General features: G+C 43.6%; 1 protein-coding gene across 8 annotated transcripts in view; it reads left to right on the forward strand.

Moving 5' to 3' along the window:
• The window catches only part of ASB3 (ankyrin repeat and SOCS box containing 3), a 43908-nt gene extending 20566 nt beyond the window's left edge, over positions 1 to 23342 (forward strand). For 7 of the 8 annotated variants that reach the window (XM_077334363.1, XM_077334374.1, XM_077334427.1 and 4 more), the window contains 9 exons: positions 4346 to 4551; positions 5806 to 5964; positions 7101 to 7213; positions 10615 to 10750; positions 15104 to 15281; positions 16066 to 16263; positions 17024 to 17266; positions 21036 to 21169; positions 22877 to 23342. In XM_077334363.1, the coding sequence (XP_077190478.1) occupies positions 4346 to 4551; positions 5806 to 5964; positions 7101 to 7213; positions 10615 to 10750; positions 15104 to 15281; positions 16066 to 16263; positions 17024 to 17266; positions 21036 to 21169; positions 22877 to 23127 (1618 nt within the window). In that variant the 3' untranslated portion in view covers positions 23128 to 23342. Of the gene's footprint in view, positions 1 to 23; positions 198 to 4345; positions 4552 to 5805; positions 5965 to 7100; positions 7214 to 10614; positions 10751 to 15103; positions 15282 to 16065; positions 16264 to 17023; positions 17267 to 21035; positions 21170 to 22876 lie in introns of those variants that run through there. The other variant, XM_077334417.1, reaches the window with a different exon arrangement.
• The last annotated feature ends 4576 nt before the right edge of the window (positions 23343 to 27918 follow it).

Raw genomic sequence — 27918 nt, forward strand, 5'->3', positions numbered from 1 at the left:
CTCCCAGCGTCCCTTTCGGTTCTAGGAAGGAGGGGCGGGGCTTCGGACCCAGCATTGGGCAGCGGCAAGATGCCGGTGAAAGAGCTTGCGGAACTTGTTGATGTAAGCCCGTTAGGCGGCTGGTCGGGGATCTCCTGAGAAGGCAACGGGAGATGCCCGTGGTTGCCTCCCTTTCCGTTGCAAAAGTTGTTGTGCAGGTGAGCGAGTGTGTCCGTCAAGCTCCCCTCCCCCTTATGTGATGTGAGTGGAGAAAGTGCCCGGTGCCTCCGACAATATTTAGCTTGGTCCCCCTGAAGGTTCCTCCCCACTCTGTTTACGAGAGCGGTCCTCGGTCTAGTTGGCATTTAATGTGTAATTAGACCCTTCAAGTGCTGTGTCGATGGAAATATAACACAATGTGTATTTAAAAACAAGCATGTTGTGCTGAACACCTCGGACAGCTAGGTTTGGCAGTGGATTTCCTCGGGAGCGTGTGCTGCTGTGGGAAATTAGGATTTGTTGCTGGGCAAGAGGCTCTGCAGAGGCAAGCAATGGCAAACAACCTCTGATTGTCTCTTGCCTCAAAAACTGTATGAGGTTGGCTTTGTCTCCACAAACCCAAAAGGCTGTCACTTCCCAGCACTGAATTTACAAGAGCTCTACTGCTTTGAAACTTCTTTGTACATGGGAGTTGCTTTTCAACCCTAATTGCTTCCGGGACATTTATTTGCTCTCCTCTAGGCAATGCTTGAATTTTGTACCCTTGATCAGCTCTCAAATTTGGTCTGGTCTCCCATTTATCAGGTGTTTCCTCGGTGCCTTAGAACATTTAAACTCAATCCTGCTCTAGAGCATCCTCCATAATGGAGGGGAGGAGATATTATGTTCCAAACTGGAGACCCAGTTTGGTGTAGTGGTTAGGAGTGCAGACTTCTAATCTGGCATGCCAGGTTCGATTCTGCGCTCCCCCACATGCAGCCAGCTGGGTGACCTTGGGCTCGCCATGGTGCTGATAAAGCTGTTCTGACCGAGCAGGAATATCAGGGCTCTCTCAGCCTCACTCACCCCACAGGGTGTCTGTTGTGGGGAGAGGAATGGAAAGGTGATTGTAAGCTGTTTTGAGCCTCTTCTCCTCCTCCTCCTCCTCGATCTCTCCCTATTGGCATATCTGGCTTGTTAGCCACCACTCTGCCTACCTTTTATCTCGTGCTCTGTTTACCCTTGCTCTTACAGCAGAGCATTTAAGACATTGTAATCACAAACTGAAATGATGGTATTTTATTAGACAAACAGAGTAAAAGCTCAACAGATACCAAGATTCAACCCAATAGGTCACATTGTATAATGAATATAGTACTGATTATTTTTTAAAAAACAGCAAGTCAGAAGACCAAAGATCTGGGAGACAGTATCCTAAGCATCAGTGTTTCCATCAATACCAGAGCTGCTGCCACTTGCTCTGCTCCTCTTCCCAAATTGTAAGCTGCCTCCTGGAAGCCATTGGGGGCAGACCTTTTCCCTCTCCATTTCAAATCCAGCTGAAATTCATCTATCTGTTGGCTGTCATCACCCCCGGGATTATCTAGTTTTTCAGGCATCAGAGAAAACTGAAGATATCTCATCTCATCTGTCCATAAAATGCAAGTGCATCCTTGTATTTATTATCATACATCCTTAAGAGGACACTTCAAATTAATCTCTAGGATCATCCTATCAAATGAGCAGATTTATGCTCTAAGACAGGGGTTCCCAACCTGAGGGCCGCAGGCTGCATGCAGCCCTTGATCTCTTTCTGTGTGGTCCTCCAATCTGCTTGTCTGATGCTATCACCCTCAGGGCATTTTCCCTCAGACCCATACTGTTCTTCCTACCTCAAGAGGCCCCTAAAATTATAATACTCATATTTTAATTTATTCAAGGATAACGTTGAAACTCTGCAACTGCTGTTCTGCTAAAAACCCTGTAAGATGTCTGAAAAAAGAAGTTCTGTTTCAAACAAATGAGAAATTACAGATGTGCACCGTGTCTCTAATGACAAATGGACTACTGAGTACTTCTTTATTTTAAGCAAGAATAAAGCAGTTTGCCTCATATGTCTTGAAACTGTCTCAGCATTAAAAGAGTACAATATTAAAAGGCACTTTGAATTCTGTCACAAGAGCTTCTCAATATATCAAGGAGAGGTGTCAGTGAACAAGATAAAACTTAAAAATCAATGTTTTTGCAGCAAAATAGTTTTAGAAAGAATGTTGAAGAGAATCTGTCTACTGTGAGGGCCAGCTATCAATATGAGTGGTAGACCATTCTCTGATGGTGAATTTATTTAAAAGTGCATGGTTAAAGTAGTGGAAGAATTGTGTCCTGAGAAGGTATCTTGTGTTAGTTGTGTCAGTTTATCTGTGTCTACAATCACCAGGTGTGTTGCATATGTTACTGGTTGTCAAGGCAAAAAGTTTTGATTTTTTCCCTTTGGCATTAGATGACAGCCAAAGAATTATAGACACTGTTCAACCACTAATTTTTATTAGGGGGATAGATACCAACTTCACATGTACTGCAGAGTTTGAAAGGCACCACAGCTGCAGAAAACATATTCTTGTAGATGTGTAAATCAATAGAATATCTTGGTCTGAGTTGGGATAAATTGAAAAGTATCACAATTCATGGTGCAAGAAATATGGTAGGAAGTAAAACTGGTGTAGCTGCAAAAATCAATGAAGAGATAATGAAATTAAACAGTACACTTCCCGTGCAATTTCACTGCATCATCCATCAGCAAGCCTTGTGTAGTAAGATTCTTCAGTGGGAAATCATGCGTATTGTTGTTTCCAGCATTAATTACATCAGGTATCATGGCCTTTCTCATTGTCAGTTTACAACTTTTCTATCAGAGGTAGATGCAAAATATGGGGATGTATTGTACCATGCAGAAGTCAGGTGGCTTAGCAGAGGCAAAGTCCTCAAATGTTTTTTCAGTTTTCATCATGAAATTGATGTCTATCTTAAGGAGAAAGGAAAAGGTCAAGAAGCACTTTCTGAGTAGTTAGTCTTGACTCGGAAGTAGTTTCTGGGTCAAGGCTAAGGGCAGGCCTGCGTAGAGCGAGTTACAAAAGTCCAGTCTAGAGGTGACTGTCGCATGGATCACTGTGGCTAGGTGTTCCGGGGCCAGGTAGGGCGCTAGTAGTTTGGCTTGGCGGAGATGGTAGAATGCCAGCCGCGCTACCTTTGTGATCTGGGCTTCCATTGTGAGGGAAGCATCCAGAATCATACCTAGATTCCTGGTGGAGCAAGCCGTAAAGAGCTGCACACCATCCAGGGCAGGCAGATGCGCTTCCTCGCATAGGCCCTTCCTACCCAGCCACAGGACCTCCGTCTTTGAAGGATTGAGCTTCAGACGACTCTGTTTGAGCCATCTCGTCACTGCTTCCAGGCAGCTGGCTAATGCTTCTGGGGGAGAGTCAGGGCAGCCATCCATCAGGAGGAAGAGCTGGGTGTCATCTGCATATTGATGGCAATCCAGCCCAAACTTCCGTACCAGTTGTGCGAGAGGGTGCATGAAGATGTTGAATAGGATAGGAGAGAGGACCGCTCCTTGTGGGACTCCACAAGTAAGTTGCCGGCGGTCTGATGTTTTCTCTCCTATTGCAACCCTCTGTCCACGATCCCGGAGGAAGGAGATCTGCCATTGAAGGGCTGTCCCTTGTATTCTGGCATTGATGAGGCGGCGAGCTAGAAGCTCATGATCGACTGTGTCGAACGCTGCTGAGAGGTCTAGTAATATCAGCAGTGCCGACCCGCCTCGGTCCAACTGGCGACGGAAGTCATCCGTCAGGGCGACTAGCGCTGTCTCTACCCCATGGCCAGGCCGGAAGCCAGACTGGGATGGATCTAAGACCGAAGCTTCTTCCAGGTATTCCGTCAGTTGGTTTGCCACTGCCCTGATCTCAATGTTGCCCTTTACAATTCATTGTTGAAAGACACATCAAAGCACTGAACCTATTGCAGGTAAAATTTCAGAACAAATTTACTGATTGCCATAAGCTTGGAAAGGTTAACAAGAATGTTTCAGAATCCATTTGATGAAGTAGCACCAGAAGATGCAAGTAACTCAGTAACTAACTGAATTGCAAGCCAGTTATCATCTCAGAGACATTTAAAAAGAATGTTTACTTTTGATCTAAATAAATAGGTTAATAATTTTGTTACATTTTTATTTAGGATGTGGCCATCTTTAGACACTGGACACGCTAATGCAGCCGCCATGTGCCAAAAGGTTGAGTAACCTTTTGGGTGACCCGTGCTGTAAGGTAACATTGCTGTCTTCCTGATCAATCATAACTTGTGCCTTTGTTTTTCCTCTCCCTAGGTCTGTCGCAATGGATTTTACTGAAGCCTATTCGGACAGATGTTCAGCGGTTGGGCTTGCAGCTAGAGAAGGGAATGTGAAACATTTGAAGAAGCTAATCAAGCAGGGATACAGTGTTGATGTTCCTGATAACAGGGGTTGGATGGCAATTCATGAAGCAGCCTTTTATAACAAAAGTGACTGTCTGAAGCTCTTGCTTCATGCTGGTAAGGAAAAATTGGGTTTTGTCTGAAAATGCTATTGTGAAGCAGAAGAGTCCAGATTTTATGTTTGTGGGGGCCTCTCAGCTTTCTAGTTCTTGGGTTTCCTAAAAATATTGGTCGGTGTGTAATAAAGTTGGAACTTCTTGACAATTAATGTTTCAGTCGTGAGGTGTGCTTGTACTCAGATGGTATGAGGTCATCAGTTGGGTGTGTGTGTGAGACAGAAACAGAATCCCTTAGGACAGGGGTAGTCAAACTGTGGCCCTCCAGATGTCCATGGACTACAATTTGCTGGCAGGGGCTCATGGGAATTGTAGTCCATGGACATGTGGAGGGCCGCAGTTTGACTAGCCCTGCCTTAGGAGGCAATCAGTGTGTAAAGTATGTACCAGTTGATGTAACAACAAGATGGTAAGCTACAATCTAGGAAATTCCCAGGTAAAAACTTTATAATGTAATTTCTAGGTAGTATGAAGCAAGACTCTTTCTCCCAACCTTTTATCCAAAATAGGTTGATGATAACAGTAGCCTTTTGTGTCCAAAGGATTGCACCAAGATAATATATGTGAATCTCTTCGGTGGTCTCAGATGGGTAGCCGTGTTGGTCTGAAGCAGCAGAACGAAGTTTGAGCCTATTGGCCCCTTTAAGACCAATAACATTTTATTCAACTTATAACCTTTTGTGGGCTTGCAGAACCCCTTAGGAAGGGGACTGTGGCTACAGGATAATAGACAGGGGCAAGGGAGAAGCAGGTTTCCCATGAGAATAAATTGTATAAAGTGTCCTTCCCTCTTCTAAACTTTCCCTCCTAGCTGTAGCCTAATGTTTTGGTTATCTGTGTGGGACTCTGGGAATAAACTTTACCGTGGTCAGAGCAGACTGATAGGGGAAGCACAGTGTAGCCATGGTCCCTGACAAGCAGCATCTCCCACTGATGGATCACTGGATCCAGCTCTAAGACCCCTTAGGTCTCCAGTTACAGAAGGCTGTAAATGCATTAAGCTCTGAAACCTATTTTCTTAGTGCCCCCCCCCCCCTATATTTGCTGATGGCTTGATCCTGCTGTTGCTGATGAAAGTGCAAAGCAATCAGTGAGCTGCCCTCTTCAGCCAGAGAATGATATAGTTTTTTTCCACGCAATCTAGAACCAGCCTTAACTGAGCTATGTTCTGTACAAATGCCTTTCTCTCTTTGCTTCCTTTTCAAAACCAGTAGATGAAAATCTTGCAGCATAATTTTCCTTTCATTATCCCCAGCACGCTCAGATGACTACATCAGAGCAAAGACTTTTGAAGGCACTTGCCCACTGCACCTTTCTGCAAGTCAGGGGAGCCTGGAATGTGTTAGCATTCTTTTGAAATCCGGAGCTGATCCCAATGAGGTTACTAATGATGCGACCACACCATTGTTTTTAGGTATGTTTAACTGATTCTGATATTTAATAATTATCAAATAAAGCACATCTTCCTGTATTTAGATGTTCCATCTCTTTCCAAAATTCATCATCAAAGACTCACTGCATTAGTTGTAGCCCTAACATAAAACAATTGCCAGTGTAAGACATTCAGTGTGAAACAATCTAGTAAAGCAATACAATTGCAAAAAATGTAAAAGGAGTCCAACTAACAGCAAATGCTGCATTTGTCCCCACAGTTGTTTTGGAGATGAAACTGCATCCCCTTCCTTTAACCAAGTTGTGTGACGTCTTCAGTTGCTAAAACTGCATACTGGACAGAGGGACACACTTCTGAGTAGCAGTGTGTGTGAACAAGGTCTTGGGGATATTGATGGATTGAAGGTTAAAAATCTGCTGTCAGTCTGATGGTGGCAAAAAAAGCTAATGCGGGCTCAGGGCGACAGAGGCATAAGTTGGAAATCACAAGGTATCGTAGTCCCACTGCACTCCATGTTGGTCAGGCCACACTTGGAGGACTGTGTGCCTCACTTCAATAAAGCATGTGGACAGAATGGAGCGGGTGCAGAGGAGAGCAACTAAGATGATCAGGGGGCTTGCAGACCGATCCCTACAGAGAAAGACTGTGAGGGACTTGGGAATGTTCAGCCTGGGGGCTTGCTTGCTCTCATGAAGTATTTGAAAAGTTGTCACTTAGAGGGGGGCAGGAAGCTATTCCTGTTGGCAGCAGAGGATAGGACTTGCAGTAATGGGTTTAGGTTACAGGCAGAAAGATACTGGGTAGATATCAGAATAGTTGAGCAGTAGAATTTGGCTGCCTAAGGAAGTGGTGAGCATCCCTTCACTAGCAGTCTTCAAGCTGTGGCCAGACAAACACTTCTTAGGGATGATTTATGCAGATGCTGCATTGAGCAGGGGGCTTGACTACAGATGGTCAGTGTGGCCTCTTCCAGCTCTGTGGCTTTATAAATTTTGAATTTTGATCAGCTTTACTGCTGTGTAAGTCTCTGTGAACAGTCCTAGAATTCATTCTGACTTCTGTGGTGAGTGGAAAACTGTACATTGAAAATGTTGGTGATGAAGCTTAATACATGTGACACACTTGATGACAATAATAGTTTTCCCCTCTGTTTCAAGCTGTTGAACATGGACATATTGATGTGATGAGGCTTCTACTTCACCACGGAGCAAACGTTAATGGGCCCCACTGTTGGTCTGAATGGAACTCGTTGCATCAGGCTTGTTTTCTGGTAATTTATAAAGAATGCTTTGTTCTCTCCTTTTAAAAAAAAACAACAGCTTTGCATAGTCTCTGCTTGCTATTCCTTTTTTCTGATTTATGGCAGGCTAGTGCAGAGAAGTCCATCTAAATGCAAATGATCATTCTGAATATGGCGGGAGCTGCAGTGCAATTTGAACAGTGAGGATTTAAAATATTAAAAATAGTTTCTTAAATTGTGCAGTATATCAGTCATAACGGTATTGCAGGCGTTAATTTACTTGAAATAATTTGTTCGCTTTTCTGCTCCTGCATGGGAATCCTCCAGAACAATTCCAAGACAAGCTTCTGCTGGTATGTTTGCCTTTTAAAATGTTAGGCTGCACCCAGACACTAGTAAACCATGGCTTAAGTAGCAAACTCTGGTTAGTCTACACATACAGTGCTGTTTTGGCAGGAACAAGGGAAAGTGCTACTTAACAAACTGTAGAATAGATGAATTCAGATGTCAGAGTAAATTACAGTTCATGCAATCTGTGGCTAGCAAACCAGCCTCAGACTCTTGTTTTGAATTTGTTTTGTGCCTGCCAACCAATCTTAGCTTGTTGAACTGTCTGTGTTGAGAGGTTATAACTAACCACAGCTTGCTACTTCTGAATGAAACTTTAATATTTGTAGCTCTTTGTATGAATACAGGCCTGCTTATTCCCTTTGAACTTCATTAGAGTACTGTATGTCCTGCTCCTTCAGTGTAATCTTGTAATCAAGGCCTTCTGGAATCTTGGTTAGGTTTAATCAGTGGAAGAAGAGTTTTGGTTAAAAAGTAGTCAAGATCCATTTAAAATTCTTGACCTTTAAAATAAGCTGATGGTGTCCAATTATCAAAGCTGTGTCCTAAAAGCCACACTGTGGCTTTCCACTTAAATAATGGAAGCAGTGCAGGAATTCTGTTGGAATGTTGTGTTTTGAACAACACTTGACGTAGACTTTTATGCCAAGAAAAATGCATTTGTGAGAAGTCTCCTTTAAATTAATTGAATATGTTTTTAAATAAGAACTTATTGGATAATTCAATCCTGAAATGTTAAGATTTTTACCTATTCATTTATTTAGAATTTAAGCTGGTGAGAGCAATTAAATGTTTCATGCATTTTAAAAGGCTTATTTTAGATGGAAATGCTAAACACGATGCAACTAACTTTCTGACAGTCTTTAAAGTGGCAAATGGAGTAAATGGGACCCAAAATTACATTTGAACTCAAATCAAACTATAAAGCACTAAACCAAAATAATTATGTATTTATTCTTGATCTGCTTGCTTATATGAGGGTTCATACAGTATTCAGAAAATGTCCCAGCTCAGAGCTGATTCAAAGAATTTACAGTATGTAGCTGGAGTCCTTCTATAATCTGGGAGAATGATAAGAATACTTTCCCATGTAGAAAATTCCCTTTTTTGTGGCAGAATATTGAGTTTGGAAGGAGATCTTGCCTTTCTGCTGCTTTTCAATATGCTGGGACATACTTTGGGGTGGGGTGGGAACAGGACACTTCAGTGTGCAATCCTCCACCTGCACTCTTGAGAGGCGACTATCTAATTTAAGGATTCAAAGAGAAGACCATCAGAACAAGGGTGGGAAATCTTGGACATTATTGGGTGTCCTCCATTTTTTGTTGAATGGAAATCAGACCACAGGTAGATCCAACCTGCTTTGATGCTGATGAAAAAGGAAAGGAGGTACCCACTTTGACCATAAAAAACAGACTCTGCTAGGAATCATAGGATCGGAACAGATAAAAAGCAAGTGGGATGAGAGATGCAGATTAATAGTATGTGAGTTGCTATAGAAGTAATGCCTTAAACCAGCATTTTTTGACCATGTATATATGAACTATTTTTCAGGCTTTGAGGGGCTGCAGAAGCGATGTCAGCTGGCCACATCCCCTGCCATGCTACATATGCAAACAAAAATGAAATAAAAATAAGCAAATTAAAATAAAAACCAGCCCCCCATCTCCTCACCTTACCACAGCATGACTAGAATATGCAAATAAAGATTAAAAATAAAATAAATAAAAAATAAAAATATTTTTAAAATAAGCCCATCAGCACCTGCTGCCACCACTGATGCACTTCTCGTTCATCTGCCTCCACCCATTCTTGGAGGATTCTCTAGGGAGGACAGGGGAGGGAAGGAAGGAAGAAGGCAAGTCCCTTTGTATGCTGCTGCTGTGCCTCTCGCCCCCATCACACACCCCTTGGAAAAGCATGCCCAGGCTGAGGAAAAAATGAGGGAAGGAAGCCTGGGTGCTCCCTTTGTGTGCAGCTGCTGCTGCCATCAATGTGCCTCTCTCCCAGCTACCTGCACCCCCTCTTGGGGGTAAGCCAACTTGGTGTAGTGGTTAGGAGTTCGGACTTCTAATCTGGTGAGCTGGGTTTGATACCTTGTGCTCGCCACAGCACTGATAAAAGGTGTTCTGACTGAGCAGTAATATCAGGGCTCTCAGCCTCACCTACCTCACAAAGTGTCTGTTGTTAGGAGAGGAAAGGAATGGGAAGGTAACTGTAAGCTGATTTGAGACTTCTTCGCATAGAGAAAAGTGGCATATAAGAACCAACTCCTCCTCCTCCTCTTGGAGAAGGAATCACTGTTGAAACATGTTGGGTGGGAAAGTGTTGGCAGGCGGTAGAATGGATAGGGCAATGATTTCTGGCTCTGTGTGGCTGCCATCTTGGACTCTCCCATGCCATAGTACCCCTGAGACTCTCTACGGGTACACCTCGGTACTATAGTACACTCATTGAAAACCCCTGCTTTAATCTACAGCAAATTAAACCAAGGTAGCCTGTATCTTATGGTTTCTTAAGATAATGGCATAAAAGTAGCAGGGCTTCTCCATATGGTAGTTTTCTGGAAGTTTTTTTTGCTGGGATTATCCATAGAGAAGAGCCACAGCATAGGTTCTCCCTTGTGCTTGAGTCTTGTGATAGCCTGGTGATGGAGGAGGGAACTGTAGCATATGGCTTTTGTGCCACCATTGTAATAACGTAGCTAACCATTATAATAACTTAGTGGCTTTCTGCCTCTATGTCATCTGCTAACTGGTTTTTATTTGTCCCATCTCTGTATCAAGTCTTCTGATTTTAAAACTCAACTAGTTGCTGTTTGGTAACCACCTGGTGTTTTTCAGCTAGGATAAATCAAGTCTTAGTTCCAAGGCTAAGCTTTCATACAGGTTACTTTTACTTTTTTTTGCAAGTTGGATCAGATGTTTGAAAACGTTTGATAAGGGCCAGAGGAAGCCAAAAAGAATAGCTGTCTCTGAATGCTCTCCTGAATGAAAAGGACTGTGGGTGTTTCAGCAATGAATATGCATATGGGTGCTAATTCTGCTACTCTGGCAATAATTTACCTTTTTCTTCCTCTTCAGAATTATCCTGCAATACTGAAGTTACTCCTTGAGAAAGGGGGCAACACAGAGTCAGAGGATGACTTTGGGATCACACCTTTATTCATTGCTGCACAATATGGAAAACTGGAATGCTTAAGGATACTTATATCACATGGTAACTCTCAGTTAAGGGGTTAGGAGCTGGGAGCATTTTTCTTTGAGTGCAGACCAACATCTTTATGTGTCCTCTTGCTCAACTGGTGTGGAGATTTGGGCTGGGTTGCCACCAATATGCTGATGACACCCAGCTCCTCCTGATGGATGGCCACCCTGACTCTCCCCAGAAACATTAGCCAGCTGCCTGGAAGCAGTGATGGGGTGGCTCAGGCAGAGTTGTCTGAAGTTCAACCCTTCAAAGACGGAGGTCCTGTGGCTGGGCAGGAAAGGTCCAAGTGAGGAAACACGCCTCCCCAGCCTTGAGTGCACCTCTCAGTGGCTCACTCTGCCAGGAACCTGGGGGTGATTCTTGATGCCTCCCTTTCTGTGGAAGCTCAGATCACATTGGTAGCACAGCTGGCATTCTACTACCTTCGCCAAGCCAAACTACTAGTGCCCTACTTGGCCCCAGAACACCTAGCCACAGTGATCCACATGACAGTCACCTCTAGATTGGACTTCTGCAATTCGCTCTATGCTGGCCTGCCCTTATCCTTGACCCGGAAACTACAACTGGTCCAGAATGCAGCAGCTAGGGTCCTCACAGCAACACCTTGAAGGTCCCACATCCAGCCCATCTTCCAACAGTTGTGCTGGATTCCTGTTGAATTCCGGATCAGGCTTAAGGTTTTGGTTATCACCTTTAAGCCCACATCTGGTCTGGGCTCAATATACCTAAGAGATCGCCTCTCTGTCTACACCCCTCAAAGAGCCTTGCGCTCTACCACCTCCAACCTCCTGGTGATCCCTAGCCCCAAGGAAGCCCCCTTGACCTCAACCAGGGCCAGAACATTCTCCATCCTGGCCCCCACCTGGTGGAACGAGCTCTCAGAGGAGATCAGAGCCCTGATGGAACTCAGTTCTGCAGGGCCTGCAAAAGGGAGCTCTTCCACCAGGCATTTGGTTGAGGTCGACCAGAACCACCACTTCCCACTGGCCCCCCAAGCCTCCCTCCAACAATCATTACAGATCCGGTCAAACCACTGGGCCTCAGTATGAGTTAATCAATGTTCTGGTATTCTACTGTTCTACAATGTCTACTACTATCATTATCTTGTTGTAACTGTTACTGTTGTTACCACATCACTATAAACTGAATTGTATTGTTCCCGTTTCATGTAAACCGCCCTGAGCCTTCGGGGAGGGTGGTATATAAATAAAATTTATAAATAAATAGAAATATCAGCAGCTGCTGAAGGCAGGGTAAACAGGCTTAGGCTGGTATGGGGAACTTGACTATTCAGGCCAATTGTCAATTTCTATTGAAATCTTACATCGGTAGCTAGCCTTTCACCACCATTACCATCTCTGTCTGTTTATAGCTAAGATGGCGTAGTACATGGAAAATTTCTGCCTTGTTTGGGTTTCCACCCATGACATTCCCAGGTAACTTGATTCCTGACTTTGCAAGCAATTAAATCCCTTAGATGTTTAAAAGGAAGCACAAAAGAGGTGTGTGGGGACATTAATTCAGATTAGAATCAATTTGAGTGGTAGCCATGGAAACTTAAATTGAGGAGGGGAGACTCCCTGGTTATTTAATGTGGCGTCGTTGAACTGGGGACTCTCTGCCTGTGGCCTGAGCTGTAGTTTATTTGTAAATAAAGCAGATGTCACAAAATCACGCAGTGCCCTCTCATCCAGACTCTGTTTTCCAGGAGCTTTTAGCTGCCCTGGGAAACGTGTGTCCGTCTGTGTGTGAGGGAGGAGGAAGCATGTGGCAGCAGAACTAAAGGTCTGTATCTGAGCACAGGATTTTATCCATTGACATTCATATAATCTGGCTTCAAACAGTTGTGTGCATTTAAAATAAAAAATATCTTGGAAATAAAAAAATCCTACTCATGATTATGCTGATCTTGTAGGTGTTCTCTCCTTTAGCAAAACATGCAGATCAGTATGAGTGAGTGAAACTTACTGGCTATTAAAAAAAAAAAAGTTAATTTTGGACCAGTCACATGCACAGCTCTAAAGCTGTGCATTTCCAGCTCAGTATGGGGGGAAAGAAACATAGCATGTTGCTAAATACCTAATCCAAATAAATAAATAAAAATTAAAAAATAATAAATCTTAGCCCTTCTCCAGCAGATTCATTTTTGTTGTTGCTGACAGCCTTTTGCAAAATATGTTGCACGTGCTAAGTAAAATCTGAACACCGCCCGCGGCGCCGCGGGCACCGCGGACTAAATAAAAGAGTAAGGGCTTTAGGGGCGGGATGTGTCCGGGATGAGGAAGGGTCTGGATTGGACCCTTCCTCCGGACAGACCATCAGAGGGACCAATCAGCGAATCACCTGCCGATTGGTCCCTCCAATTTCCGCCCTGGAGCAACTGCGAGCCGCGCCTCCCGGTGCGTCAGGCCGCAGCCCAACAAGCCCCCGCCAACCGCCCTGCGCCCGGCTGCCGGGGGCTCCCTTGCCTAGCGCCCGCTGTATTCAGAATACAGCGGGCTTGAATACTATTAGAGTGTAATAAATGTGTTAATTACAGTTATAAAATGCTAGAGGGAAGTGGTGGCTCTGTTTTAATATATTGAGACAATCTGGGACAACTTAATTTTTTTAATTGACTTGAAGGAGTCTTTCCTGTAGCTAAAATGATTCACAGGTGAAGTTTTCCGAAGTGTCTGTTATTTTAATTTTGCGGGGTCTTTCCCCCTCAGACGGCTTCTGTGCCTGTGGACAGCCAACCCTTGGAATGTTTTGAGATCCTTACTATGGAATGGCATTCCTGCCCATTTGCTTGGGTTGAGATGTGACGGTCAGGGGAAGAAGGAAAAATTTCAGGGAGAAAACCATGCCTCCCCCCTCCCTCGGGATTCCATCTCAGTTTGTCCAGTGGAAAAAATTGGGAGATTTTGGCAAGGCAGTGAAAACCCTATAACTTCTAATAAATAAAACGCCTCCTTAAGTTTTACTCTGCTTTTCCAATGGGAAAACTGGGGAAATATACAGGATCACTGAAAAAAAAAACCTGAATTAAAAAAAAACTGAATTTGCTAAATGTGCTTCAGAGTTTCCAGAAGTGTTTATCTCTATCTTGGTAGATAGATGATCTATGTAGCTATGAATAGGGCTATAATTGATTTCCCAGACTGCCAAGTAAAAAACGGGCAAGCACCAATGTTCTGCTAACTTTTTACAACAGAGAGTCTTCTTTTGCCACCTCTAACTTAAAATGGCTGACGTTTTGCTTAATAACTAACACTCACATCTTTCTTTGTTCAGTGAAAAACCATTAAATGGGTTGATGGAAGATGTTAGACTGACAAAAGGGAGTACTTTCTGCAGTGCTGTGATTAACATTTGAAGATAATTACTGCAAAACATAATGATAGTCTATAGGCGTACTTAAAAAAAATCAGACATGAGTATAGAATTGGTCTACTTATGGCTGACAGGGAAATTACACCTTTTAGCTGAGTTCAAAAAAGGGGTCAAAATTACCACTAGCAACTGGAGTAGAAAGTGTTTTCTCTATTGATTGACCATTACCAAGAAAAGCATCTCTTTCCTCCTAAGAAAGGCCAGGCTGCTGATACTTCTTCATTGTTCATCATGGCTTCTATAGCAGGTTTTACATCACAAGAAGGCAATAACATCCAAGCAGTCAATGCATGCCTGTTCAACACTAAACCAATAGAAAAGCAATCTATATTTTATGACATAATTTAAGAATACTGCTACTGTATCTATGGCACGCTAGAAACACAGCATGAACTGCTGACTACTATAGTTTACGAACCGGGATCTATATGAAAGGTTAGTTCAGATTATTTTGTCCTATGAGGGAAGGAATGCAGACTTTTGGAGATTTCTACTAAAAATAACTAATAGCGCTGCCTCGTTACTGGGTCAACCATTCCCCTCAGTTCTTCACTTGATCTTCACAGCCACGGCTACACTATGGCTCATTCTCCACTCACCTTTTCCTTCTTCATGGCTAAATGCAATTTCAGTATCTTGAGACAGGATACTTCTGATTCTTAGGGCTGAAGTACCTGAGATGCCACAGATGAGAACCTGTATATTTTCCTTAATGGGGGAAATACTCAGTCATTTGGACAGTCCTGGGAACGGAACCCTAAATCCTTCAGTGCTGCTGCCTTTACTGGAACTGAGGCCTTGTGCACATAACCCGTGGGGAACTCTGTTTACAGAACTTCCAGCATCATAATGCTATTGTTCTGTCACCAAATGAAAGGGTTGTATGGGGAACTGGCTGAACCCACCTTTCAATAACTTATTAAAGTGGCACGTGGACATAATTGGGGGAAGCTGGCTTCCTTATAGTGTTTGAAATTCTTTCATCAGGAGCAAATGTCAACTGCCGAGCCAAAGATCGAGCCACACCGTTATTTATTGCTGCGCAAGAGGGCCATGGCATGTGTGTGGAATTGTTGCTGTCAAAGGGAGCAGACCCGAACCTCTATTGCAATGAAGACGAATGGCAGTTACCTATGCATGCTGCAGCACAAATGGGGCACCGCAGGTAGGCTTGAAGAAACTGCTGATAGCTATTTGTGGACTGGCAAGCATGGGGGATATCTGAGGGGAAAAGACTGGGGAAATCATATACTCTACTGCTGAGCTGTGTTTCCTCTCATTTTGTTGGAATGGAAGGATGCAGTAGGTCAAAACAGTTTATGGAGCAAAAGGAAAATATTTCTGTTAAAACCTTTAGTAAGTATAAATCTTGTTAAAGTATAAATCTTGTTAAAGTGCAAATAGAGTATAAAACAAATGATAAAATAGTCAACAGAGAACTCACTTCTTAAGGATCAAAATATTTTAGAATCATGGCTGCTGTTTACTTGACTGTAACATACATTATTAAGAGGTGGTGAAATTTTAACTGACTGGTGTAATCGATAAGAACAAAGTTTTGAGTCCAGTAGCACCTTTAAGATCAACAAAGTTTTATTCAAGGTATAAGCTTTTGTATGGATGCACATTTCTTTAAATACGTATTATATGATCTTTGTTAATCTCTAAAGCTCTGTAGGAAAGACCTTGTTTGTACATAGAACACTTTGGTGTAGTGGTTTAGGAGTGTGGACACCTAATCTGGCGAGCTGGGTTTGATTCTGCGCTCCCTCACATGCAGCCAGATGGATGATCTTGGGCTTGCCACAACACTGATAAAGCTGTTCTGACCCTCAGGGGGTGTCTGTTGTGGGGAGAGGAAAGGGAAGGAGATTGTAAACTGTTTTGAGACTCCTTTGGGTAGAGAAAAGTGACGTATAAGAACCAACTCTTCTTCTGTGTATCCACAGCATCCTGCGCTTCCTCATACCAGTTACAGATCGACTTTGTGACACTGCTGAAGGCAAATTGAGCCCTGTCTACTCAGCCATATATGGTGGACACGAAGATTGCTTGGAACTCTTGCTTGAGGAAGGTTACAGCCCTGATGCCCAAGCATGTCCAGTCTTTGGCTGCAGGTCACCCATGTCTCTGGCTTTTACAAAGGGGTATGTATATATATTGCTTGTGTCTGTTATAGAGTTAGAGTGCTATGAGAAGGAGGGAAAGAGTGGATAAGAGTATGGGATACTATTACTCGGTCCATGAATTTACAAGCTTTCAACCTTCAGGCAAGGGTGGACAGTCAGAAGCTTTGTTGGGCAGAAGCCTACCTGGCCCCGCTCACTTTCTAAAATCACTAGGTGGGCACCAGGAAAGTTGGCAAACAGGTGCCAGTGGCCCCCATGGGTACTGTGTTGGGGATCCCTGGTTTATAGACACCCTGCTCCTTAAAGAGAGAGCCACTTTGGTGTAGTGGTTAGGAATGGGGACTTCTAGTCTGGTGAGCTGGGTTTGATTCTGTGCTCCCCCACATGCAGCCAGCTGGGTGACCTTGGGCTCACCACAACACTGATAAAGCTGTTCTGACCGAGCAGTGATATCAGGGCTCTCTCATCCTCACCTACCCTACAGGGTGTCTGTTGTGGAGAGAGGAAAAGGAAGGTGACTGTAAGCCGCTTTGAGCCTCCTTTGTGTTGAGAAAAATGGCATATAAGAACCAACTCTTCCTCTTCCTCCTCCTTTTGAAGCTTAGTAATCTTTTCCCATGATCTGTCCAACGTGAAGTGAGCATTTGCACTTCAGCACATCACAGCCTGCAAGCATCCCTTGGCAAAGTAGCTGGTGTAGAAGAGGCTCCCTTCCTGGAAAATCATTTTATGGATGCTGTATGAAATTCACACATCTTCTCTATGTATATTATTGCAGGTTGGGATTTATCCTGATGCTTCTGAAATATGGGATTACTCTGCATGAAGCTGATCTAGGCCTCTGTTTGTTCCATGAAAAGTATTCTTTATTCCAGTATTTCTTAAAGAGGGGCTGCAAGCTTCCCAGTAACCAAGATGTGGAAGAATTTTGTGCCGCTGATGTACAAAGCCAGTACAAAGAGTGGCTGCCATCTCTTCTGCTTGCTGGATTTAATCCTGTTAGTCTCCTTTGCAAATCGTGGTAAGAAGGATGATGTGTGTACAGGCATGTAAATATTTATTTATTTATCATACTTTTATACCGCCCTCCCCGGAGGCTCAGGGCGGTTTACATTATAACAGAGAACCATACATAAAACAGTCTGTAGAACATGTACACCAATAACCAACAATTGCAACCAAACACAACACAGTATAACAATAAACAATCATAACACAAACAGGTCCAGGGCTTGTTGATGGGATTCTGAGGGGGGTGGCTTATTGATTGAATTCCGAGGGGGGGGGGTGGGGGGGAGCAGGGGCCCTTGGTCGCTGTAGATTACATCTGGTCTCGGCCAAATGCCTGGTGGAGGAGCTCCTTTTTGCAGGCCCTGCGGAACTGTTATATAACACTTGCCTTGATTTATGCACTGTATTTAAATTGTGAGTGTCCTGCATAGTGCAGGAGGTTGGACTAGATGACCCAGGGATCCCTTCCAACTCCCTTCCATGATTCTAAATCCTGCTCTTCTCTGTCTGAAGTAGAGGACATCTTCAGGGTAATATCCACCACCATGTCAAGGAAGCAGGAGCAACTTTTTCCCAACTTCCTGTCACTGGAGTGGGAGTCACCCTCTCTGGTTTTATTTTTTTCCTTATCAGAATAGGCTTTGACTTTTTTCTGTCAGAATTTTTTCTAATTCTCGCTGTTATTTCATCTTCCAGTGTCTTAGTTCTCTGAAAAGTCTTATCTATTACTCTTCTAGATCTTTATCTTTATGATCCTTACTATCACCCCCGCCCCAATTCAGCTCTTGAGAAGGTGGGGAAAAAGTTCTGATTTCAAGGACCAAGTCCTGTTGGCCACTCATTTAATGGTGCATGTAGAAGGCAGCAATGGATTTTTATCAGAGGGAGAGGATGATCTCTACCTCATGTTGGGACTGGAGGAGGGTGGTAGATCATTCAGCGTAGCCCACAGCTGACTTGTTGTAGCGGCCGTGGCTGTCCCCTTGCAGCACGGCATTGATGGGAAGCGCAGAGGAAAACGTCACACAGTGAAAATCATGCTGGGGCCATCTGCCAACTCGAATCTCATGACCAGTATTGGCAGTCATTTTATGCAGCCCCACTCATCCATCAGAGATGGTTCTCCAACTGGTCCATAGTGTGCTGAATCTAGTGGTGCTGTATCTACACAGAGCCTTGTTGGAAAGAGAGATCAAACTTCAGTTCTGGAAGATCAAGGCTCACAGTCCAAGGACAGCAGCATTAATGTGCAGGTGGATGGGTAATGTACAGAAACCTGGGGCCTTTTACCTTGCTTCTGAGTTCTTTTCTTTAATTAGACAAACTATGACGGAGGAAATTCTCAGTTATTGCCATGGGGGCCAAATAGCTGGAGGAAATAAAAAACTAAGATGACGGTGCAGTTAAAGCAGCCTCAACTCTATCTGTCATTTCCAGAGCACCCATTGTATGGACTAGGAAACTACTTCAGCTACTTCCTGAATCCATTGGATGTCCCAGGCTAATAGAATTCTGAAGGCAACCTTCAGAATTTGGGCTGATCCTGCATTGAGCAGGGGGTTGGACTAGATGGCCTGTATGGCCCCTTCCAACTCTATGATTCTATGATTCTAACCTCTTTCACAGTGGACGCAACACTAGATTCACTTAGTTTTTTTACCTACAGCCATGCTTTGTGGCAACAAGAAGATACCTATAGCTCAGGGCATGGTAAGATGACTTTCACCCCAAGGCTATAGTGATGGCACACCCATTCCAGGGAGATAGATTATTTGAGGACTGCCTAGACTGGACTCTGGTGAAAGCTAAGGATAAAAAGAATATGCTCCCCAAAATGCTGAGACATCTAGCCAGGTGGTTTTATGGAGGTTCTTCCTTTCTTTCACAACACACCCTGCCGAGATTCAAACTCAATCAAAGAAGATCAAACCTAGAATCCCTCCAGATTCTTCTTCAGAAGAGGAGCTTTTGGATCCAGATTCTCCAGACAACCCAACAACAGATCAGACAAGATTGATTATGGCGAGAAATATCTCAAGGCATGATATCTCCTTGGTTTGTGGGAAGAAGGCTGCTCTGCTTCACAGAGGTATGAATACTGTCCTAAACCAATCTCTGGACTGTTAGTTTTCCAGCCTCCCACTGGAATGATTTGTTCCCCTACCCAATCCTCCAAGGGAATTGACAAATGTCTCAGAACTTTGCAGGCAATTCAACACCTCTTCTCCATCCAAGCCATTGAACTGGTACTATCTTCGGAACTGGTACTATCTTCAGTTCACAGTGCTTCTGTTCAGGTTGTCAAAAGCACTGAGATTCTTATCAGAGGTCTTAATAAGCCCAGTCAGCAAGTTAAGAGAACAGGGATTTCACATACTTAGACATCTTGTTAATCAGGTCTAGTTTGAGAGACAAATTCATATAGTTAGAAGGGGCCAAACAGGCCATCTAGTCTAAACCACTGCTCAATGCAGGATCAGCCTAAAGCATCCAGGATAAGTATCTATCCATTCCTGAAGGATATGCTGATGACCATCCAATACTATCAGAACCATGGATTCATCATGAATATACAGAAGAACCTTCTGATTCCTCTACAACTGGAGCACTTTAGGGTTGTCACAGAGATGTCAGTCAATTACCTAGGCGTTGGATAATGCAATTTCAATGCACTTTGGCAGTTGGATTTTCCTGTGCAGAATTGGATAATCTAATTCTAAAGTGCATTGAAAATGCATTATCCAATGTGTGCAGAATGTGCCTTAGTGACTACTTTTTGGCCTTGCAGGCTGCGGTTCTCAGCCCTGTGTGAAATATCAGTGGAACTTCTCTGGAGGCAACCCTTTTACCAGACATGTTACTCCAGAAACCCATTTGCTACCTGGAACCAGTACCTTGTCTACTATGACAAAATCAGCATGTTAGATGTACAGCATGATTCTGTGAATTTAGGCAGAGTGTGAGAGGGAGGACAGAAGGGCTCTTTTGGTCCTTTCTTATATGCTCAAGGGAATGATTACCACTTTGGAGTCAGGAAGGAATTTTCCTCCAGGCCAGATTGGCCCAATGGCCATGGAGGGCTTTTGTTTTCCTTTGGATGTGGAATAGGGGAAACTGGTGAAGGGCTTGGGGAAGAAAGCTGAGAATTTCCTGCGTTGTGTAGGGGGTTTCTATGATTAACAGATAAATGAAGAACATGTTCAGGGCTAATCTTTTGGTGTACTCATGCTATATCTGGTCTATATATATATGGTGAAGAATTCTTAGAATCATAGAGTTGGAAGGAGCCATACAGGCCATCTAGTCTCACCTCCTGCTCAATGCAGGATCAGCCTAAAGCATGCATGATATCTGTCCAGCCTCTGCTTAAAGACTGCCAGTGAGGGAGAGCTCATTACCTCCTTAGGCAGCCAATTTCACTCTCTGAACATTTCCCCCCCCTGATACCTAGCCAATACTTATATGTAGTTTAAAGTCATTACAACAGGTCCCATCCTCTGCTGCCAACAGGAACTACTCACTGCCCTCAAGTACTTAAAGAGAGCAATCATGTCCCTCTCACTGTCCTCTTCTCCAAGTGGAATATTCCCAAGTTCCTCAGCCTTTCCTCATGTCCGATCTTAAATTTATACCCATTCTTTCCCAGTGACTCAGGGTGGCTTACAATGCATAATTAATAAAACCCCAAATCCCCAGTCCCCAGTAAAAGCATTGATCTTACAAATGTTATTGATACCTTTCTACAAAAACCTTAGTGTGTTTTCTTTTCTTGCTGCTAGGATTTACTCTGCAAACCATGATGCCCTGAATTTTCTGTTAGAATTTACTGACTGGAAGAGGCTTCCTTGGGATTTGGAGCAGATCCTTTCTGAGCACAAAAGACCCTCTGCGTGGGTACCCTGTAGTCACTTTGGTAAGCAAACAACTGGCTAATTCAAAGGAAAGCAGACATTTTTTGGGGAATTTATTTAGGGTTCTTTTTTTCCTGGATGCAAGTTTTGGAAGCTAAAGAATTGGTGGGTAGCAACACCCTCTAACCCTGACTTCGGAGAAAAGATTGCAGCCACTGAAGGCTTCCTACCCATCAGCTAATCTGCATTTATATTTTACCCAATTCCCCTGGCCTCTAGCTTTCCCTTCTTCTATTCCCCTCTCTCTACCTAGGAAAAATTCTGACCACAAGGCCAAGCTACATGATGAAAAACCTGCAAGGAGGCACAATGTTCCCTGTTTTGTTCCTCCTGGCAGCCCTTGTATCCTTGTCTTTCAGTCTATCCTACTGTTTTTCTCACATACCAACTAACTTGCCTTTTATCTGTCTACCTCCATCTATATTTATAGTTTAATTCACTTATACTCTGCCTTTCTCTCCCTGTGAGGTAGTTTAGGTTGAAAATGTATGGCCGGCCCAAAGTTACCCATTGAGCTTCCACAGCAGTCCGAAACCCTTAGCACTGCACCACACTACATTTAACGAGATGGCTGCTGTTGAGCAGTAGGAAACAACTGGACATGGATGTCATGCATGTCACATGGTAGTGAGTTCAGTGGTTCCTGCTGGGCCTGGCCCTAGCCTCTGCTCAGAAGCCAAAAACAAAAAACAAAACTAAACAACAAAAAAACCTTGAAAGAGCTCAGCTCTATCTCCTTGCCTTTTATCGACAAAAGTCGAGGTTTGGAGTCTGGCAATATTACTTTGATTGCCTAACAATCCCCACAATGGCTACTGAGCGGGTGTTTATTTCTTAATGCTACAGGCACTGCTTCTGTTATTTTTGTTAGGTTAACCCTCCTAGGATGCTGGGATGTCTTTAAGGATTTGTAGTAAGCTCTGTCTTGTCTGTTCATGGCTCCAGTATGTAGATTTAATTATCCATAAATTTGTTGAGAATTGGCTTGTTGGCATGATATGCAGTTAGCCAGTAACCAGCTGAAAGTGGCTCACAGGAGCATTGCATTCGTAAATTAATAATATTACATTTATTCTTATAGCCTACTTTTCTCAATAGACTCAGAGCAAGTAACTTTGAATAAAATCACAATGATCAAATAATAAAATAAAATAAAATAAGCTTTTCAAAAATCTAGGGTAGATACTCTAAAACTAGGGGGGGGGAGTTTTTTTTTTAAGCTGGAAAGATTTCCCCCCCCCTGCCCCCAAGAGCCACATGAGCGGGGCATTTTGGTCTGTAGCTTGACTCAATAGGGAAGTAAGTAATACGTGATTCATAGAAATCTTCCCTTTTATATACTTCACTCAGATCAGACTAGCCTTCCATCACTTAAAGCAGGGGTAGTCAAATTGCGGCCCTCCAGATGTCCATGGACTACAATTCCCAGGAGCCCCTGCCAGCGAATGCTGGCAGGGGCTCCTGGGAATTGTAGTCCATGGACATCTGAAGGGCCACAGTTTGACTACCCCTAACTTAAAGGCCATCACTTTTTGGCACTTGGAATACTTGGGTCGGTGGACTGCAATAACCTCTGCTTCCCCCATAGAAGCCACTTCCTTGGTTTACCTTTTAAGGGGGTGGGGGAGGATCACTATTCTGGGTGAGACGGAGGTGGAAACCTCAGTATTGTGCTCCTCACGTTTTCATTTGTTTCTTTATTGCGACAGAGTTCATCCCTCCCTTGTCTCACCTTTGCCGCCTGGAGATCCGATCACTTTTAACAAGCGATCGTTTACGATCAGACCAGTTTATCTGCCAGCTGCCATTGCCTGCTGGTCTGCAGAACTACTTATTGTTTTCGGACATTTTAACAACTTATGGTGTTGCTCGATCTTCACTGACCTTGGGAGAAGTGCATGAAGGAGACGCTCCACCAATTCTAGGTGTTTCAGGAACTACAGAGAGAAGAGGAACTTAGAGCTGATGGACTTTTGGTAATTACGAAGACTGTATCCTGTCTCTGAGCGGAAGTGGCTTCCATGGTTAGGGATTAGGGCTGCATTGTAACACACTTCAGATGATTACAACCTTTAAAATTCAGTTTTTCTTCACACATTTCAGTATTGCAGGCAACACAGATAGGAATAAATACTACCAATGATCATTCCAAAATAAACACTGGCTTTTTAATGATTTTGTCAACATTGTTGTCTTTCTTTGCAGTCAGAAATATAACCCATCTAGGTGTTGATTTTGATATTACTGCAGTGACCTGAATTATTCAGTGCAATCAAGTACATATTTTGAGTTAGTGTATTGGGGATCAAGGCAGGGGAAAACAGGAATTGGGATTGCTCTGGGTGGCCTATAATCACTGTGGAGAGGAATCTAGTGTAAGAGGAAAGGTCAAATCCTCTTCTTCCCCCACGCTGCTCACTTGCAGAACTCAGCTTCATAGTTCTTGAGAACATGCCATACATGGTGTCTAGTTTACTTACTTAAAATGTTTATTAGCCACCTTTCTACCTTGTTAAGGTGTCTAACAAAACATCTTCAGCTCCTTCCTAAAGATCAAGGGTGAGGGGGCCAGGCAGACCTCCCTGGCAAAGTTGTTCTGTAATTGTGGGGCCACCACTGAAAAGGTCGCCTCTCACTTACCCACCGGATTAACTTTTTTTTTTGGTGGGACAGTCAGGATGGCCTCTTCTAGCAATCTTAAATCACAGGCAGTAACATATGGAAGGAGATAATCTTTCAGATGCCCCAGTCCCAAACCATATAGGGCTTTAAAAGACAAAAACAACACCTTGAATTGGGCTTGGGAGCAGATTTCTAGCCAGTGTCTCGTTAGGTAGCTTGGCCAGCCATCTAGCCAAAGCATTCTGCACTAGCTGCAACTTCTAAACAGTCTTCAAGGATTGTCCCGAATAGAGTTCATTGCAGTAGTTCAGTTTTGATGTAATAAAGCCATGGATAACTGTGACTAGATCTGACTGAACCAGGAGCAAAGGAAGCTGATTTGCTGACTGAAGCTGGCCAAAAGCACTCTGAGCCACTGCAGCTGCCTAGGTTTTGAAGATGACTGCTGTGTCAAGAATCACTCTCAAGCTGTGAACCTGACTTTTCAAAAATACTCTATGGCATCCCCTCCCGACTGAGCTCTCTTCCCAATCTCCTGTCTCAAGCTCTGCCCCCAGTTCTCCAGGCTAGAGTTGACAATTCTATTCTGACATCTATTTCCTTCAGAAGCCACATCAAATGACTTCAAGCACTGTCTGTAACGTAGTCTCCAACTTTTTTATCACCAGGGACCGGTCAACGCTTGACAATTTTACTGAGCCCCGGGGGGGGGGGGTAGTCTTTTGCCAAGGGATGTCGCCACTGCCTGAGCCCCTGCTCCACTTGCTTTCCCGCCAGCGCCCAACTTCCCACCGCCCTCTGGGGAACGCTGCCAGCAGCAACTGCGCAGTGCCATGGCGAAGGGGAGCCCCAGCCATGGTGGCCGCTGGAGAGCACCAAAGGTTAGCTGGCGGCAGAGTGGCAGGGCAGCCCCCGAGGCAGCAGCCAGGGAGGAGGACGAGGAGGAGCCACGGCCCGCTACCGACTGGTCCTGGTCTCTGGACCGGGGATTGGGGACCGCTGTGCTACATTATCTGTCTGGTGTTACTAATAGCTTGGGTCTTAGGAGTTTTTCTTCCTTCCAAAGTGTGCAGGACTTAGGAAACAACTAGGTTGTTGTATTCATACAGGGAGGCAATTATGCCCAGTGTATTAAGGGTTTTGTCAAGTTTATTGCAGTATAAATCTGCCTGACCAATTGCAGAGCTAGTTCTAACTTCCGTGGTGGATGAGAAACTATTTTCACAGTGATGGTGATTGAGTTGATTGTATGTTGGCGTATTTAATGCAAATAATGATATTCAGCTCTTGGTTTGCAGCTGTTGAAGGAGGATATGTTGATGTGGTAAGACTTCTACTTCCCCGTGCCACCCACACCTGCCATTTTTTTCAACACTTGTTATTGGGCAATTTATAAAACCATAATTTCATTTCCCTACAAGGAATGTACTGTCTCGAATGACAGCTTGGCAGAGTCTTTACCTGCTTATTCCTTCCTTTCTGATTTATGACAGGCTAGCACAGAGAAGTCCATCTAAATGTAAATGATCATTCTGAATATGGTTAAAGCTGCACTGTAGGCTGAGAATGTTAGGTGTGAAAAATACTGCACGTATTTTAAGAAACTATCATAAGAAGAGTTGTATTTTATACCCCACTTTTTACCACCCAAAGGAGTCTCAAAGTGGTTTTCACTTCTCTCACATTGCTCTTCTGCCTCTCTGAAGGTAAGATGCTCTTCATGAGGATGTAATGATAAGGTAAGGTAAAAGGTAAAGGTAAAGGTATCCCCTGTGCAAGCACCAGGTCATGTCTGACCCTTGGGGTGACGCCCTCCAGCGTTTTCATGGCAGACTCAATACAGGGTGGCTTGCCAGTACCTTCCCCAGTCATTACCATTTACCCCCCAGCAAGCTGGGTACTCATTTTACCGACCTCGGAAGGATGAGTCAACCTTGAGCCAGCTGCTGGGATCGAACTCCCAACCTCATGGGCAGACAGCTTCAGACATCATGTCGCTGCCTTACCACTCTGCGCCACAAGAGGCTCATATAAGGTAAGGTAGTTAGCATTAATATATATACCAAGACTTAGAAGTTGCATTCATATTCAAGAGGGGAAAAGTCCCTATTTTCTCTCTTATTTTGCTCTGGCACATTTCCCAGAGTAGAGAAGAAGTACAGCTTAAATATGCATTTCCACTTATTACAAGCCACTCACCTGAGATGGTGGAAATCCCCTGCAGCATTCATTCCACACTAAGTACTAACTGGCAGGTGCAGGGCTTTAAGGAAAACCATTGTCTCAGTTAAATGCATCTAAAGGAGACAGAACAGCATAAGTGCAAAGCATGTACTATGGACTGACAGAGCCCTGAGAAGGGGGATGTGGGGAGCTCTGCCCATATGAACTGGCCTGTGTGTTAAAATCCACTAGAGCAGCCCTTCTCAATGTACTTGCAGAAAGTGAAGCAAGATGGGTACTATGTGGAAGAGAGTTTTTCCAGCAGTGGACTTCTGGCTCCAGGATTCCTTGGCCCAGGAAGCTTCGGCAGACCCATAATTGCTAGCCTAAATAACAGCAATATCTGTGTTATTCTAGAGGATCTCTGAAGACCACTGAATCTAATTTTTTGCAGTTTTGAGCCTGGTCCAGGTCTGAGCAAATTCCATTGCTATTCTTGTTTGACTTTAATTTTGAATTGTGTGGATTGCTATATATATTTTCTAATAATCTAGATATCAGATCTTAGTGCATACAATCAGTTTAAGATCAGATATCCTTCACGCCCATGATTTTGGGTAAGTTTTTTTTCTCCCTATATCTTCTGCTAAAATGGCTAAGTCTGTAGACCATTCCATCCTGAATATTCATGAATGAGGTATAGCAAGTACAAAAATCTGACTAGTTAGCCATTAGAACAAACGTCAAAACAGATAGGTGCTAATGACTGCTGAAAGATTAATCTAAATGACTATGCAAATAGATCTTAACTTAGATTTCTTTTAAAAACTTAAATTAGATTTTTTTAAAACCTCTGGATGGCAGCCCTATCATCAGCAAAATAAAAAAGATCATTTTCACCATAGCAGACTCCATTTTACAGCAGACAGTTTTTATTTTTTAAAAGAAGAAAGCCAAAGATTGAGACGAGGAAGGATGACAACATCAATTTGAGGTAGAAGGAGGTTGTGGAAAATGAACTATGCTAATTAAGAATATACTTATTCAATTACAAGATCATGTCAAGTTCTCAGGAGACAGAGATTGCTGATAAGCTCCTTTGAAAGCGAGGAAATTAGACCAAATGTATGTTCTACAAGCTTCTGCTTCAAAGAGAAGAGCTTCCCTAGGGAGATTTTGACAAGGTTCTTTAGTGCCTGGACATGACCCAGAACTCGGATACATAATAAAAGAGCTCACTGTTTTCTCAGTGGCTTGAGAGTGTGAAAGCAAATCAATGTTAACTCCTCTCTGCAAGTATGATCCCCAATGATCAGAGGCACATTTGCACGGTATTTAATGATTTCGGGTCCATCCCATTTTGGACCTACTCCCCCCCCCCCAATCCAGGAAATAGGGAACCTTGATTAAAGTACCAGGAAGAAAGGATGAAGCTGTCCAACTTTCTCATAGGGGCCAACTTCTACTCTCCAACTCATCCATTTGATAGCAAATCTGCAGATATGTTGACAGGCCCATATAACACTACGGACCTCTGAGAAAGGATCTATAGTCAAAACTTCTGCTACCTTCTTCCGCCATTTTTTCTGTATCCTTAAGCACTATTTATACAGGCCAAGAGTTTTAGAGTTGGATTCTGGAGAGCACCAGGTATCTTTGAAATCTTCCTAGGTAAGATAGTTAAAAACGAGAGACAAGCTCCCATGAAAGACAGCTTCCCCTCTCTTCCCCTCTCCCCTTCAGGGTCCTGTTGTATTGGATATGTTCTAGGATGCATCCCTCATTCTGTTCAAGGCCATAGTGGAGACAAATAGGTCTGACCAATGTTTCATGTAAACTGACTGTGCAGCCCTGAACCTTTTCTTAGAATTAGAGACCGTGCACACAGGAATGTACTGAGGGGGGGGCTACTTAGGAGAATTATCATTGCTGGTAGTTTGTAAAATCACTGACATCAGCGAGATTT

This window comes from Paroedura picta, chromosome 1 (genome assembly GCF_049243985.1).
Source record: "Paroedura picta isolate Pp20150507F chromosome 1, Ppicta_v3.0, whole genome shotgun sequence".
NCBI classification, from domain to species: domain Eukaryota; kingdom Metazoa; phylum Chordata; class Lepidosauria; order Squamata; family Gekkonidae; genus Paroedura; species Paroedura picta.